At 37.4% G+C, this 17,322-nt stretch overlaps 2 protein-coding genes across 2 annotated transcripts in view; one reads left to right on the top strand and one right to left on the bottom strand.

Annotated features, from left to right (window-relative positions):
* DLG2 (discs large MAGUK scaffold protein 2) overlaps positions 1-17,322 on the bottom strand; it is a 1,856,054-nt gene that overhangs the window by 1,541,973 nt on the left and 296,759 nt on the right. The window lies entirely within an intron of this gene.
* Positions 1,140-1,599, top strand: LOC308504346 (large ribosomal subunit protein eL32). The gene has a single exon (XM_081064711.1). It carries the CDS (start codon positions 1,155-1,157, stop codon positions 1,560-1,562), a length of 408 nt encoding a protein of 135 aa, XP_080920837.1. The 5' UTR covers positions 1,140-1,154; the 3' UTR covers positions 1,563-1,599.

The following is a 17,322-nucleotide window of genomic DNA, read 5'->3' on the forward strand; positions in this document are numbered from 1 at the left end:
CTCTCTCTCTCTCTCTCTCTCTCTCTCTCTCTCTCTCTCTCTCTCTCTCTCTCTCTCTCACACACACACACACAACCACTGAGAGAGACTCAATCACATACAATGGCTAAAAGGTGAAATTCTGAGTTATAAGTCTTTACAATGATTTCCACCTTAAAACATAACGTATCTTTCTATAAGGAGGGTTCTTTTCTTTTCTGTCGTTGTCCAGAACCACTCAACAAAGAACCAGAATCAAGATAACTCTATAATCCCAGGTAGCTCTGAACTACCAGTTGATTTGCAGGAAATTCTCCTACCCTATCTTAGAACTCACTATGCCTCACCTGCTTTACTACAATGTGTTCCTATTACAACCTACTCCAATTGCAACCACTCCATTAGAAGCAACTTCAGCAGAATTCAACTTCCGGCATTTTCCAAATTACACCACCTTCTCTTCTGCTTCTGTTCCTTTCCACATGTCTTCCTCTGCCTACAAAGCTATTTTCTTCTTCTCCAACTGACTTATCCAAAGGTTACCACTTCAGAAAAGCCTTTTCTGATGCCCGTTTCTTGCTAAATTGGTTATATTCTCCTTTTCTGTGTTCTTGGAGCTTAATTCTCTCACAGCACTTTCATTACAATAATTTTCTGTTTCCAGTTGAGCCTTGAACAACATAGGTTTGAACTTCATGGGTCCACTTACACCTGGGTTTGTTTATTTTTTGCAATAAATATGGCAAATGTATTTTCTCTTCCTTATGACTTTTTAAATAGCATTTTCTTTTCCTTTGCTTACTTTACTGTAAGAATCCAGTATATAACATACATAATATACAAAACGTGTTAATCAAGTGTTATGTTTATCAGTAAGACTTCCAGTCAACAGTAGGCTATTAGTCACGTTTTGGGGGAGTCAAAAGTTTTATGCAGATTTTTGACTATGGGTTGGGGGGTCAACACCCCTAACTGCCGCATTGTTCAAGGGTCAACTGTACTTATTGATCTCTGCCAGTAGGCCGGGAGCTCCTTGAGGACAAAGCGAACTGGGTCATTTATCAATGCCTAACATACCGTCTGATGTTCAAAAAATGTTTAAACAATAAATAATGACTGAATGGCTCTTCCTCTGCGCTGCCTCCGGAGGTGGCGTTCATCTCCTGCTCGGTATCATGGCTGCCCTCAGACCACTCGTGAAGCCCAAAATCGTCAAAAAGAGGACCAAGAAGTTTATCCGGCACCAGTCAGACCGATATGTCAAGATAAAGCGTAACTGGCGGAAACCCAGAGGCATTGACAACAGGGTGCGCAGAAGATTCAAGGGCCAGATCTTGATGCCCAACATTGGTTATGGGAGTAACAAGAAAACAAAGCACATGCTGCCCAGTGGCTTTCGGAAGTTCCTGGTCCACAACGTCAAGGAGCTTGAAGTGCTGCTGATGTGCAACAAATCTTACTGTGCTGAAATTGCTCACAACGTCTCCTCAAAGAACCGCAAAGCCATTGTGGAAAGAGCAGCCCAGCTGGCCATCAGAGTCACCAATCCCAATGCCCGGCTGCGCAGTGAAGAAAATGAATAGACAGCTTGTGTGCAAACTGTGTTTTAATAAAACCATAAAATTCAAAAAAAAAAATAATAATGACTGAATGAATGAATTCTATTTCTATGTGTATCAGTTCCTAGGGCTGCTATAACAAATTACTATGAATTGGGTGGTTTACAACAGTAGAAATCTATTTTTTCATAGTTCTGGAGGACAGAAGCCCCAACTCAGGATGTCAGCAGAGCCATCTCTCTTTAAATGCTCTAGAGGAGGATCCTTGCTGGTCTTTTCCTAGCTTCTGGTGATTACTGGAAACCCTTGGCATTCCTAGGCACATCACTGTACATATCACTTTAATCTCCCACTCTGTCACCACATGGCATTCTCCCAGGATGTCTGTGTCCAAATGTCCCTCTACTTATAAAGACATAAGCCACTGGATTAGGGCCAACCCTAATCCTGTATGACCTCATTTCAACTAGATTACATCTGCCAAAGCCCTACTTCCAAATAAGATTACATTCACAGTTCTGGACGGACATGAATTTTGAGGGAATGGTATTTAACCTCTAGTCTACTGTTACAATTAGAGAGAGAGAAATTTCTGAATTCTGCATGTGGAGCATAGTCCCTAAGCAACCTGCACAACCACGTTTGATTTGACATCTGGATCACAGCCTTATTTATGCAACAGAAATTTCCATAAGAAATTACAACTGTATTTTGTCTTAATTTGAAGAGTTCATTTGTTCATTCATTCATCGAATATTTACTGAGTGCCTCTGACATGCCATGCACTATTCTAAGTATTAGGGGGTTAGCAGTAAACAAAGCACACAAAAATCTCTGCCGTTATGAAGCTCATGTCTAAGAGGTGGGGGGAGACAGGCAATAAACAAAACAAACAAGCCAAACTTGGTACATAATATCAAATTTTGGTAAGTGCAATATTTGGAGAAATATTAAGCAGGTAACTGGGATAGAAAAAAGTTCAGTGGAGTTGGGCATGCTGCATTGTCAAATGAGGTGATTACGGAAGGCTCCACCAAAAAGGTGACAGTTAAGCACCTGAAGGAGGTAAGAGAGGTGGACTTGTGGATATGTGGAGAAATAAAGCCAAAGTAGGAGAAACAGCAAAAGCAAAGGAGGCTCTGAGGTAGGAGTGTGATTTGGGTACTAGAGACACAACAAGAAGACACAACAGAAACAAGGGGAGAGCAGGAAGAGATGAGGTCAGAGGGCTAATGGAGGGTAACAAAGAAATCAGGTTGTTCTTCCTCTCTCCATTGTCAACCAAGTGGCAATTGTACGACACTCACATTCCTCGTGGCTATTGAGCTCTTCAGAAGTTTCTTAAGAACTTTTCTGAGAAATATATTGCGTTCTTAAGAAAGTAATTTTCTCTACATCAAATAGAAAATAATCTTATTTCACAAAACTGAAAATGCTATCTATGCTCATTAAATATTAAAATTCAAACCTTTTTAGTGTCCTTCATCTGTCTGCCTTATCAGGAAATTAGAAACAATGCATATAGCTGTACTTTTTGTTTGTATGTAAACAAATCTTTGTTTTTAGGTAAATCACACTTCTATGGTTTAAATAATGACACTGTATCATTCTATCAACGACATTTGAATTACCTCAACTTGTTTTCTCAAAATGACCATCAACGTATTTTCTTTAAACAAAAATTTTATATCCTGATTCTCTTCAGTCTTGTCTAAATTTTCAGGATGTGGTTATATTCATATTTGGTCCCACCTTATAGGAGAATTTAATAGAAAATTGTCCATTTAAAAAAAAGTCAAAATCTGTTTTTTAATGATCTCAAGCTTACAAAGTTCTTTCTAATGCTAACAAAGTACTTTAAGAAAACAAACATCTTATATACATACATGTCTCTTTCACTCTTACATCAACCTTATGAGAAAAGAATTATGATCTCCATTTTGAGATGAAGAAACTAAGCCTTAAAGAGGAGTAGTGGTTTATTGAATGTCATATCTGGTAACACAATAAGATTCAAAACTATTTGTATCTCACTTCAAAGCCTTTGCTCTGAAACTCTGGGCTATTGTGCCTCCTTCATGCAATTCTCCCAACAACCATGTGAGTTACACATTATATCCCAAATATCCAGCACACATTTTGAAAGAGGTTAAATAATGTGCTTGAAGTCACATAGCTATTTAGTGTAGATTCATCCATTCATTTGTTCAACAGATATTTATGAAGTACCTACTCTGCTAAGCATGACATAGATATTGAAGAAACACCCACTCTTGTGAAACTTACAATCTAAAGTTTCACAATAGTAACTCACGTGTATTAACTACTTATTATGAGTCAATTACTAGTCTAAGCATTTTATTTGTATTATCTCATTTAATATTCATAACAGCTTCATGAGGTAGTTTTTTAGGTAAGAAAAGTAAGCCCTCCCAAAACTAATTAGACCAAGGTCTACAGACTGTAAGGGGGTGAAACCAGGCTTTTGACCCGGGCAATCGAACTCCAGAGCCTGTGCTTTTATCTACTTTGCTATACTTCTCTTGGGAATACAGAAGGAAGACAGGAAGGAAGGAAGGAAGGGAGGGAGGAAGGAAGGAAGGAAGGAAGGAAGGAAGAAAGGAAGGAAAGAGAGAGGGAAGAGGAGGAAGGGATTATATAATTAAAGTTGTGACATGAACTCAATGCTGAGTTTCCTGCTCTTTTCGTTGCACTATACTTCCTTCTAACATTTTCTCCATCTGGTCACAGGGGCAGCACTCCTGGAAACCCTATGGTTAACTCTAACAGGAGGGCCGAGCTAGCCTGCCAGTGACATAAGCACAAGCAGACACCACATTTACCATTCTCTTTCCTCCATCCAGCAGCTTGTGAGAACTCTGAACACAACACCAGAGAGCATGCCAGACTTCTCAATGCTGGCACGGATAAGCAACCATTCCAACTCTGGAAACTAAAGAGGCAGCAGTGAAGAAAGTCAAGAAGGCAGGATTTAGTGTGTCAAGCAAACCTCATGCCAAGAAAGGAGCTTTGCTATTAACTTTAACAATAATATCAGCATTTATTATATATAAACAATAAACTATTAAAAGTAACTGAACAATTATTTATAATTTTCAAAGACTAAGAAAACTAAACAGCAATGCCATAAGAATTTCCCAACCTTGGAAAAGAAAGAAGCACCTGTATCAACTTGATCCTTTTTCTGGAAAATGAATACATGAGAAAATGGCAGTGATAGCAAAAACAAACAAATGAAAACCATGATGAGAATCTAGAGTACAGGGGAAATTGTACTACAAGCCTTACTATAACATCTGGACCACTTCATTGTGACCATAAAGAAAATCTACGGAGGGGACAACCAAGATGGAGCAGTACGTAAACACTGTGTTTACCTTCTCTCACAACCACATCAAAATTACAACTAATCTACAAAACAACCATTGAGAATTGCCTAAAATCAAGCTGACCTGAAGCCTTTCAACTAAGGACATGCAGAAGAAGCCACCTACAGACTGGTAGGAAGGTCAGAGATGCGGAACAGCTGATTCCACACCCATATGTGACCATTAAAAATCTGGAGGGCTATTTTTGCTGAGGGGGTCCCCCCACCCCCTACAAGAGTGAGAGATCCCAGGCTCACTCCAGCCTAGGGTTCCAGTGCCATGGAGAGAAGTCTCCATAATTTTTGGTTGTGAAAGCCAGCGAACATTGTGACTGAGTGAGACTGAATGTGGCTACACCGTAAGGGGCTCCCCTTAAAGGAACCCTGCAGACTTACCCACCATTGGAATCACTCACTCTGAGCTCCAGCGCTGGGGCAGCAGCTGGAAAGGCAGCAGGGACAAATGGTGGGAAATTGAGTTGTCTGGCTTGGGATGGGGGCTGGAGAGGTGGCTTTCTTCTGGTCAGGGGAGCTGAGGGAGGCCATTGTTTCTTTGTTGAGCCCTCCCCTTTCCTGGTGTGTGAACACAGGTGGCCACCATTTCTTAGTCTCTGCTGTTCATTCACCCCTCCCTGGCAATTTGGGACCTGGCCCCGCCCAACTTTCAGGCACACCCAGGCTGGTTTCAGTGGCTTTTTCATGCAGACCATCTGCCTTGGTTCAAACTGCAGACTTTTCTAGGGTCTCTCAAAGGTTTGAAGAACCCAAACAAGCAGCATCTGGCTTGAGCGTGTACTGTAGCCATAGCCAGCACTAGTGGCAGCCGGCCTTGGTTCGCAGTTTGGCCTCTCAAGGTGCTTCCAAGCACAGCACAGGCAGCAGCCATCTGTGGATTTCTTTCTGGCTCCCGCTGGTGGCTCCAGGTGGGGCATGGGCTGTGGCTGAACTTGACTTACAGTGGATTCCCTCCAAGGTGGTCCTGGGGCTGCTGCCCCCAGTGGCCAGCTTCAAAACAAGCTGGAGCATCACCCAGCTGCCTCCAAGTACAACACACCCAAGGGCAGATTGGGCAGACACCAGAGTCCTTCTGAGGCAGATCCTGCTCCATAGGGTCAGCCCCTGCACAACAACTCTTCCACTGTAGTCAAGGCCAGTCCTCACAACCCGTGAGCCCAAGGGTCAGTCCCTCACATCGATGTGCAAATATCAACCAAGGCTCAGCTATAAGAGGAGGGCACATACAACACACACAAGGGACACACCTGGAGTGTGTGGCTCAGGTGACCAGAAAGATTGCACCACTGAAGCCCACAACACACCTACTGCATCAGGCCACTTTACTAAGACCAGAAGACATAGCAACTCTAATACATAGAAACAAACACAGGGAGGCAGCCAAAGTGGGGAGACAAAGAAACATGTCCCAAATAAAAGAATAGAACAAAGCTCCAGTAAAAGAACGAAGCAAAACAGATAAGCAACCTATCAGACAGAGAGTTCCAAACACTGGTTATAGTTCTCAGGGAGAACTTCAACAGAGAGATAGGAAGCATAAAAATGGAGATGAAAATTATAAAAAAGAATAAAGGATATAATAATAGAAATAAAGGATATAATAACAGAAATGAAGAATGTATTACAGGGAATCAACAGTAGATTAGATCCAGAAGATCCAGCCAGTGATGTAGAAGATAAGGTAGCAAAAAACACCCAAACAGAAGAGCAAAAAGAAAAAAAGAATCCAAAAAATTGGGGAGACTTTAAGAGGCCTCTGGGACAAAATCAAGTGTACCAACATTCGCATTATAGGCATACCAGAAAGAGAAGAGAGAGACCAAGGAATCGAAAACATACTTGAAGAAATAATGACAGAAAGCTTCCCTAACCTGGAGAAGGCAATGGACATACAAGCCCAGGAAGCACAGAGTCCCAAACAACATAAACCCAAAGAGGCCCACACCAAGACCCATCATAATTAAAATGCCAAAGGTTACATACAAAGAGAAAATTTTAAAAGCAGCAAGAGAAAAGCAGTTAGTTACCTTCAAGGAAGCCCCCATATGACTGTCAGCTGATTTCTCAACAGAAACTTTGCAGGCAAGAAGGAAGTGGCAGGAAATATTCCAAGTGATGAAAAGCAATGACATACAACAAAGATTGCTCTACCCAACAAGGGTGTCATTTAGAATTAAGGACAGATAGGAGCTTCCCAGACAAGAAAAAGCTGCAGGAGTTCATCACCACCAAATCAGTATTACAAGGAATCTTAGGGGGACTTTAAGATGGGAGTGGGATTAAGGATGGGTGAAAGGGGATGGGATTAAGAAGAACAAGTTGGTTATTATACAGTATTTATGGGGATATAGGTTATAACATAAGGAATATACTCAATAATATTGTAATAACTAGGTATGATACCAAATAGGTACTAGATCTATCAGGATGATATATGGGAATGGGGTTGGGGACAGGGTGAAAAGGTGACGGTATTAAGAAATACAAATTGTTAATTAATACAATGTGGGGAATATAATCAACAATGCAAAGATCATGTAACGTACTAGATGGGCAGTGGACTTATCAGGGGGGTCACGTCATAGACTGTGTAGATGCCTGACCAATGTGCTATACTCCTGAAGCTGAAGTAGAATAATATTGAATGTCAACTATAATTAAATATATAGGTATATATAGTCATGGGAAGTGGAGTACAACATAGGGACGATAGTCCATGGAATTGTAACAGCTATATAAGATGTCAGAGGGGTAGTAGCTTAGGGGAGGTGGGTTATCACTTTATGAGGGGTTTAAATGTCTGTTACATTGCTTTGTACACCTGAAACTAATATAAACAAACAAACAAACAAATAAATAAATAGAAAATTTACAAAGCTGTTGTAAATACCAAGGTCGGATCCTGAGAATGGAATTGGGGTGGAGGTTGTAATTTTTTTCTGATCATAAAAACAATTTATAGTTATTGTCAATTCTTGAAAATACAGAAGAGTACAAAGATGAATATCTAAATCACTCATAATCTAGAGATAATGACTCAGTTGCTAAGGGTTTTTTTGCTAAGTTGCTAAGCCTTTATGTCACATTTTAGAAAACATATTCTAGCAACGTTGGGAGGTTGGGAGAACTTGAACCAACCCTCAACCATGCCAAATAAACAATCTAAGTAAAATGTGTTCTTAAAATATTAACACAAGAAAAATCATTCAGCTACCCTTTCAACTGGATGTCATGCCGGGGTATGAGCAGGATTCTGGGACAGACTGCTTAGGGTTGAAACCCAGTTCCACCTCTTGTGGAATATGATCTTGGCAAATTATTGAATCTCTTCATACCTTAGTTTCATTATCTTCAAAGTAGGAATAGATGCATTACCTATCTCTTATTTTTTGTGTGTGAGAATTAAATAAAATTAGTCTCTGTAAACCAGTTAGAATACTGCCTGATACATAGCATTGTGTCAGTGTTTTAGATTATTACACTCCTAAAGGCTCTTGCCATATGAAACTAGAACCACAACTGCTGGAGGACATAAGAATTGACAGAAGTCAGCTGTAGGGTAGGAAGCAACAGGAGAGAGGAAGGAGAATAGCTTTCACATTCATGATAAGAGCAGATTTCATGGTGCTTGTAAGAATACTGTACACTTTTTCCAAAACATGGGAACATTTTTGTTTAATACACGTTGACAGTTCTTCCTTCTCACATTTGGTTCTGGAGTCCTTACTTCTGCCAGTAGGGTGTGGGGAAAGGCACAGTTGACTGGCTCGTGTCTATGGCTATACTGATTAGGTTCTCCAGGTAAAATTGTATTATGGTCTATGCTGTTTTAACTTAATGAAGGAGAACTGGGATAAAATATTGGCAGGAAATGTTGCTAGAATATGTTTTCTAAAATGTGACATAAACGCTTAGCAACTTAGCAAAAAAACCCTTAGCAACTGAGTCATTATCTCTAGATTATGAGTGATTTAGATATTCATCTTTGTACTCTTCTGTATTTTCAAAAATTGACAATAACTAGAAATTGTTTTTATGATCAGAAAAGAATTACAAATTTTAAGGAATTGACACCAGGAAGTTTACCTATAATTAGCACCATCCCGTAAAATAAGCAAGGAAATAAAACTATGTTTTAGAGAAAGTACTGGAAGGAAAAAAAGTATCAACAATCATTTTCTCATTGGACTATATCTTATCTTTTATTTTCCTTTATTTTCCAAGTTTTCAACAATGACTTTTCTTTAGGGAAGCGTGCCAATTAATTTTAATTAAAACATAAAATGCTAAGCAGATTTATCTTAGGTGTTTGAAATGCAAGGCTTTGTTTTTCTTCTTGCCTGAATTAGGTTTTCAGTTTACTGGAAAAATATTTTCTGCTCAAACTATACATGAGAAGAAAGCAGGCAGGAGAGGAAAGGGGGACTGTCATGGAATGATGGAGTGAGAAAAGAAAAACAAGTTATTTATGGTTTCCCGCCTCTTCTAGGCTTTCAGCGCTGCCCAGCAATCCTTTTAGTTGTCTCCTGTCAGCTACTTCTCCGACACCCTAAAGTGGCTATTATAAACCTTCATCACTCTCATCAAGATCCTATCCCAGCCCACTCTCTCCTCAGCGACCTTGCTTCTTACCTCGTCGAGAAAACACCAGTCATGAAGCACAAGCTTCTTTATCTTCCATCCTCTAGCTTCCATCTCAAGCTCACCCGTTTTCAAATCTTAACCCAAGCTTACCTCCTCTCCTTCAGAAAAGGACAGGTAAACATTTCTCTTTCTTTCCAAAATGTTCTCTTTTTATGCTCCTGGTCCCATTGTTTTGTACCACCCCAAGGTTGTTACTTTAATTTCTTCCTCCCTACTGATTCCTTCCCTCCGTATCATCTTTGAATTCTGTCTCCTGTTCATATTACTGCCTTCCCTTTCCTTTTCTTCTCTTTGTTTATTCTACAACCCAAAGCACACTACATTGATTTGAGGCAGATATTATCAGGCTTCTACCCAAGAGGTGGTCTCAGACATCCCTCTAGCTTCTTCCGCTTCTCCTTTTAAATTTCTGACTCCCATTTCTCTGTCTCAAATCACAACCTCTCTTCTCAGCTCCCAAACGATATTCCTAAACATCTCCATCTGGATATCTTAGATATTTGTAGTTAATACGTCTATAACACTGAACATATTCCCATCACTGTGGAACTTGATCCTTCACCTACATTTCCTAACTCCTCCATGAGATCTCCAATCAAACACTCAATGTAGAAACCTGAGTCATCTCTCATTTACTCCTCACCTCCCTCATTTAAACATGAATTTTCACAATTTCAATTTTCAAAATATTTCTTGAATTCAGTCCCTGCTCTTCCTATCCATATGTCCACTGTCTTAGTTTAGGTCCTATCCTCTGAGAGAACTTCTTGAGTAGTCAGCAGACTTCCTTCCTCATTTCCAACTCATTCTTCACATGGCTGCCAGAACTGTCTTTTACAGCATTTTTTTTTTCCATGTATGTTTAAAAACTTCCAGTTGTACTCTATGGCTCAGAAAAAGGTTAAATGTTATACATAACATATAAGTCCTTCACAGTCTGGTACTCATGTGTGTTAGCAAATCCTCTCCTTTCCCTTCTCTGATGCACCTTAATATTTAATATACCACGTGCCTCCAGCTCCTGTGTCTTTGCATGTGGTTCTTCCTCTGTTTAAAATGACTTACCCACCTTCTTCACCTGCCAGATTATTCTTACTTTAAATGAGTGCTTCTCAAATTTTAACGTGCTTACAATTCACCCGAGGACCTTGTCAAAATCAAGTTCTGTCTCCATAAGGCTGGTCTGGTGCCTGAGAAACTGCATTTCTAACAAACTCCCGGGTGAGAGTATGACCTGAGAGCAGGTAATACTGCTGCTACTCTATGAACCACATTTTGAGTAGCAAGAACTGGGCCCAGCTTAAATATTACCGACTCTGACCATGGTTGGTCAGTCCTATCCCTCTGCTGCTTTCAGAATACTGCACTGACCTTTCTTATAGCTCTTTCATTTTTTGACATAAGCATTTGTTACATTTCTTTGTCTAAACCACAACTTTATCTACCACTAAACCATAACTCTTTGGGGCACAGACTATCCCTTATTCATTCTCACAAACTAACCTCTGGCAGTGTCTGGCACATAGTGGCCACTGATTAAACTTTTGCTTTATATACCACATGGGATTTATAGATTATATAATACAGAATTGTACACCTGAAATCGATGTAAATTTACTAACAATTGTCACCCCAATAAATTTAATTAATAAAAAAGACTAAATAAATAAATAAAATATATATATATATAAAAAAAGGAATGACAGCACAATCCTGAATGGTGGCTTTTCCTGAGTAGGGGAAAGGCACATGGGGACATGAGGGCAATGTAATGTTCTTTTTCAAATTGAGTAGGATATTGTTGTCATTTTACACTTCAAAGATATGTTTAATTGTTATTTTGTACCTACTCAGTGTTTGACAAAATATTTTAAAAGTCCAAATTCAAAAAAAAATAAATTACAAACTTAACATATGCTTATATTAATAAAAGTCAATACAAAGAGATATAAAGAAAAAGTAATTTCTTCATTCAAAATCTTGACTCAGAGGTAACAAATATTAAGCTTCTCTATGAACATAAAAATATAGATTTTTTCTGTTTAAAGTTTAAATAAAAACTGTACTATAAAAAAACAAACAAAAAAAAACCCAAAAAAAACCATTTGCTGAATAAATTCATTAAGTGAACAAATAAAAATAGAAATATTATTGACACTAAATTCCAATGGATTCAATAAACATTTGTTTTAACTGTAATCAAACCTCAAATATTTATTGAACATCTATAATTCTTAATCATTTTCACATCAAATTTTATAGTGCTTGAAATTTAGCAAATTACAGAGCACATTTGTAAGGCAGGTGACTGGCTAGATGCATGGCTGGATGGTTAGATGGCTGAATGGATGGATAAATACCAAAAGTAAAGGGAAGATTATAAGATAAACCAGCATGCTGTGCATAATCATTCATAACAAATAAATGAACAAGAAGATTAACAGAGCATTGATGACAAATTCAGTGATTCACCCGTTTCACATTTAAATTTTTTTTGAGACACAATAATACAAAGGGAATAAATGTGCAATGAATTCATACGTGTGGAAATGGGGGGTGAACACATTGGAAGAATTGGTTAACTTCTTCAGCATGTGTTGGAAAGAGGCAGCATGTGTTGGAAAGAGTGATTTCTCTAAAGTTAATGAAAGTAAATTAAACAATAAAAAATTAATAATACTGTTCCTGAGTCCTGAAAATCCTCATCTTATGACTTGAAATTCTGAAAACTTCCTGGGTTATAGCCTGTCTCTGCTCTCCCTCCTGTAGTAAAAAAAGCAAAACAAAACAAAAAGACACACACAACTTACACCAAAGACTCTTCAGAGGCAAAGTTAAGTGATCAACCGATGACGCTGTCTATAATAGTTTAAAAGAACAAAAACAAAAACAAAACAACAAAAAACAGGAAGCTTATACATCAGAGTAGAAAGTCTTTGGTGAAGCATAGATCTTCTTTCTTTCTTTATTTATTTATTATTTTTTATTATTATTTTGAAATATCAGTGTTTTAAAAGCTCACTTTCTGATGTCATATGAAAATACATGGATTTTTTTTTCAGTACATGACTTTTTTTTTTAATTTATTAGTTTCAGGTGTACAAGATAAGGTAATACTTAGACGTTCATCATTTACATCCCTCACACTGTGGCCATTGTCACATTTAGACATTGTGGCTTCTTTCTCAAGCTACTGAACAAGATACAACGGTGTCAGGGAAGAGAGTTAGAGTGAGAATGACTGCAAGTGAAAACCATTTCTAATTCCTGCCCCTCTGTCGGTCCGCCCCTTCCCCCTCTCCCCAACCCATTTTCCATCCCCATCACAGAAGGTCACAGGCAAAACTAGGAACTGAGATAAAACAGGATTAGTATCTATGAAAGGAAGGTTGCTGGATCATTTCAGTGATAATCAGTTAAGGAAATCACCAGACGTCAAGAAAAATAATAAGCTAAGTTATAAATAAATGAGCTATTATATAAACAAATGCATTTAAATTATAAGCAAAGATCACCTGTCTTTAATCTGAGGTTAAGAAAAATAATTTTTAATGAAGAAAAAATTATTAGAAGTATTCCTGTCTTAGGTTTAATGAATATTTGTTTTGTTTTTCCATTAACTGCAAAAATATACAATGTTTATCTCTTTAGTCACTCATAAGGTATATGACTATTTAAAAACAAATATTTCTGTTTTTAAGGTGATTGTTTTTAACTTTATTATTTACTTTTATGTATATAAAGTATACTCATAGGAAAAACTAGAAAAGTGTAAATTTTTATTATCTCTGGGAGTGATATTATGAAGTAATTTCTAAGCAATGCTTTTCTAATATTTTTAACAAGAAACTTGAATTAGTTTTAAATTAGAAAAATAAAGGCAAAAATAATCAGTGTATTGATTAAACTTTACCTCTTTAAAGCTATAGGAAGAGATTAAAAACATTTTGCTGATCATTTTCCCTCCATTAGAAATACAGTCATCTTTCTTACTGGACAAAGCTAAATGGAAGTTGAAAACTCCTAATTTCTTTATCTAGAAAAGCAAAAGGACAACTGATGGAATTGGTTTTTTCTGATAGTAAAAATACTTATTGATTGCAGAAAATTTAGAGAATGCAGAAAACTACAATCAAAAGAATTGATCCATAATCCCAATACTAAGAATTAATTGTATCATTTTGACCTATTGCTTTCTTTTGAGCTTATGTTTTTCTTGGTTGAAATCAATTGCTGCCTACATTTTACATTTTGTTAAGACTTTTAACTTTTTATGTATTCTGCCTTCTTTGACCTCATCTTGTCCATTTTTCTTTCCATATTCTCTATGTTCTTATGTTTTAAGATCAGTCTGCAACATGAGGAAGGAGTGCAGGGATGTTTTGCAAATTTGCATTTTTATTTCATTAAATATAAATTTGCACATTGAAGGTAGGAACCAGATTTTCTTTATGTTGGAATCTAGGACCTAGATGTTAAGTGAAAGGTTGAATGGATGAATAAGCAAACAAGCAAATGATTAAGAAATAAACAAACGGATGGCAGGGTTGAAGCATTTTAGAACATAGAATCAACAAGACTTAGTACCTCCCACGCTTCACATCTTAGCCTGCCTCTACAACCTAGAGAAGCTGTATAATGCAATGGTGGAGAAGTTTTTTGTGTTGTTTTTTAAATGCGTTTTTAAATTTTTCAATTATAATTGGCATATAATATTATATTAGTTTCAGGTGTACAACATAACAATTAGATATTTATATAACTTATGAAGTGATCCCCCTGATAAACCTAGTACCCATCCGACACTATACATAGCTATTACAATATCATTGACTATATTCCCTATGCTGTACTCTACATCTTTGTGACTATTTTTATAACTGGTAATTTGTACCTCTTAATCCCTTCACCTTTTGCACTTTTCCCCCAACCTCCTTCCCATCTGGCAACAATTAAAGTGTTCTCTGTGTCTATGAGTTTGTTTCTGTTTTGTTTGTTCATTTGTTGTTTTTTTTTAGATTCCACATATAAGTGAAATCATAGTATTTGTCTTTCTCTGACTTATTTCACTTAGCATAATGCTCTCTAGGTCCATCCATCTTGTCCCAAATGACAAGATTTTACTTTTTTGGCTGAGTAATATTCCATTGTACATTCCACTTCTTCTTCATCCATTCATCTGTCCATGGACACTTAGGTGGCTTCCACATCTTAGCTATTGTAACTCATAGCGTAATGAACATAGGGGTGCATATGTCCTTTTGAATGAGTGTTTTGGGTTTCTTCGGCTGAATACCCAGAAGTGGAATTGCTAGGTCATGGGAGTTCTATTTTCAATTTTTTGAGGAACCTTAAAAAAATAGTTCAATAGCTGAATGTCAAAGATCTTTCTAAATAGCTCAAAGGATCCCTAACAAGGCACATAAAAGGCACTGACATAAATCTAGTATTAAGGACAGGCCAATAAATCTTCAAGTATTTTCTGTCTGCCTTGCATAAGCCATTTTTAACTACCTTAAAGGGTAAAGAGTTCAATCTCCACGCTGCAGCCAGAGTAAGATCATAGACTACGTTAAATAATGTTACTCCTGTGCTCAAAACTCCTTCCAATGGCTACTCATCTCATTCAGAAAAACAAAACAAAACAGAAAACACACCCAAGTCTGTGTAGAAGCATTCCCAAGCCTACGTAATGTAGCTCCCCACTGCTCTTGGGCCTCCTCTGCCCCTCTCTCACTCCCTTCTAGCCACATTCTCATCCTATCTATTTCCCAGACTCAGCAGGTATATTCCTGATTCAACACCTTTGCACGTGTGGCCTGTACTCAGGATGATCTCCCAGGTATCCGAAAGTGCTACCTCACTTTCTTCAGGTCTGCAGAGATGACATCTTTACACAGATGCTTACTTTACCACTCCTCATGACACTTCTTAAATCCCTATTTCTATATTTTTTTGTTGAATAGATCACTGCTTGGCATGCTCCTTATTTATTTCCTGTTCCCTATTCTGTATCTCCCAAGAATAGTTTAATTAATTGTTACATCCTTGGGGCCTACTACATAGTAGGAGCGCAATAAATATTCATTGAATGACTAACTAGTAAAGGGTTAAATATGATGAGACCACCATGAGGGGCTGCAGATTACGGCTTTATACCTGAGTTGTTCCCTGCAGAAGGAATAGGAAGGTTGCCAGAGAGCAAAGGGGTTTCAAGAAAGAAACAGCGTTTCACACTAAAGAACTGCATGAGAAAAATCAGAGAAGCCACTGTAAGAGAATAGCTTTAAAATTTTTATATCCAGTGGAGCCAGGAAATGTATATTTTAGAATGCTTCTCATTTGAGGTGAGGTTTTTATCTTTTTTAGTAATCCTTTACCAGGGTTTCAACATCTGAGAATTGAATTTTCCTTTGTTATACAATGTACCTCACTATCTCTTCTATTATTATTTAAATCAATGGTGTCTGATGTTAATATAGCCACTCAGCTTTTTTTTAATGGACATTTGTATGTTTTATCTTTTTTCATATTCTCATGTTTACCCTACTGACATATTTATATTTAAAAATTTCTCTTCTAAATAGCATAAAAGGGGTCTAGTTTTTAATCCAATATGACAATCGCTGTCTTTTAATTGGAGTTCTTAGCCCTTTTAAACTTAATATAATTATCCATATGGCTGGGTTTAAGAATAGTATTTTGCTCTTTGTTTTCTATTTGTCTCATCTATGTATCTTTTTAAAACTTCCTTTCTTGTTTTATTTTGGATTCAAATAATATAGATAATATTTTATCTTCTCTTCTAGCTACTTCACTATACCTTTTTTTGCATTTTTAGTGGTTATTTTAGGAATTACAATATGCTTCTTTAAATGTCACCATCCACAATGGATTAATATTATATTATGCAAGTATAATTCATATACTTCACATATGAATGTAACAACCTATAATAGTAAACTTCCATTTACCCCCTGTCCGTCTTTTGTGCTCCTGTTTTTATACATTTTTTGTTTTATAAATCAACAACACAGTGTTATTATTTTTGCTTTAAAGAGTCAATCATCTATTTAAGAAATTAAGAAATGAGAGGAAAAGAAAGTGTTTTATATTTACCCACATATCATTTTTTTTTTGGTGCTCTTCATTACTTTATCGATATCTGAGCTTCTACCTGGTATCGTTTGCCTTCATTTTCGAGAACTTCCTGTAACATTTCTTAAAGTACAGGTATACTGTAAGCTGCTCTCTGCCAGGCCTCACCAAGTGTCATCATACATTTGTGCATCTGAGTTTTCATCAAGACTCAGTGATATTTCCTAAGCAGATTATTGGAGTTCCTCATCGGGGCAGTCCTCTCATTCCTAGCATTTTGCCCTGCAAATTCCAGCCATTTAAGCAGCAATAAGCTCCCATATAACTTTTCTCTACCCTTTAAAATGTTTGCTCTCTGCCAGGCAGAAAAGTAGGATACAGGTAAAACTCACCCTCTGTGTTTTATTTCCTCAGGAATCACAATTTTGTGTTATCTATTGTCTAATGTCCCCAAACAGTTGCTTTATACCTTTTGTTCAGTTTATAGGTGTTTATGGCAGAAAAGTAGGCCTGATACCCATTATCCCATCACCTCTGAATTATACATTTTTCGATCATTTACATTTGAATCAAAATTTTAGTGTGGAATTAGCCCACTTCATTTTATGGAAAATGCTCACAAAATAACCTGACAAAGCC

Source organism: Rhinolophus hipposideros (genome assembly GCF_964194185.1).
Source record: "Rhinolophus hipposideros genome assembly, chromosome: 10".
NCBI lineage: Eukaryota > Metazoa > Chordata > Mammalia > Chiroptera > Rhinolophidae > Rhinolophus > Rhinolophus hipposideros.

Bases quoted from the DNA above. Each gene is read 5' to 3' on its own strand.
- LOC308504346 (XM_081064711.1), top strand. From the start codon at position 1,155: ATGGCTGCCCTCAGACCACTCGTGAAGCCCAAAATCGTCAAAAAGAGG.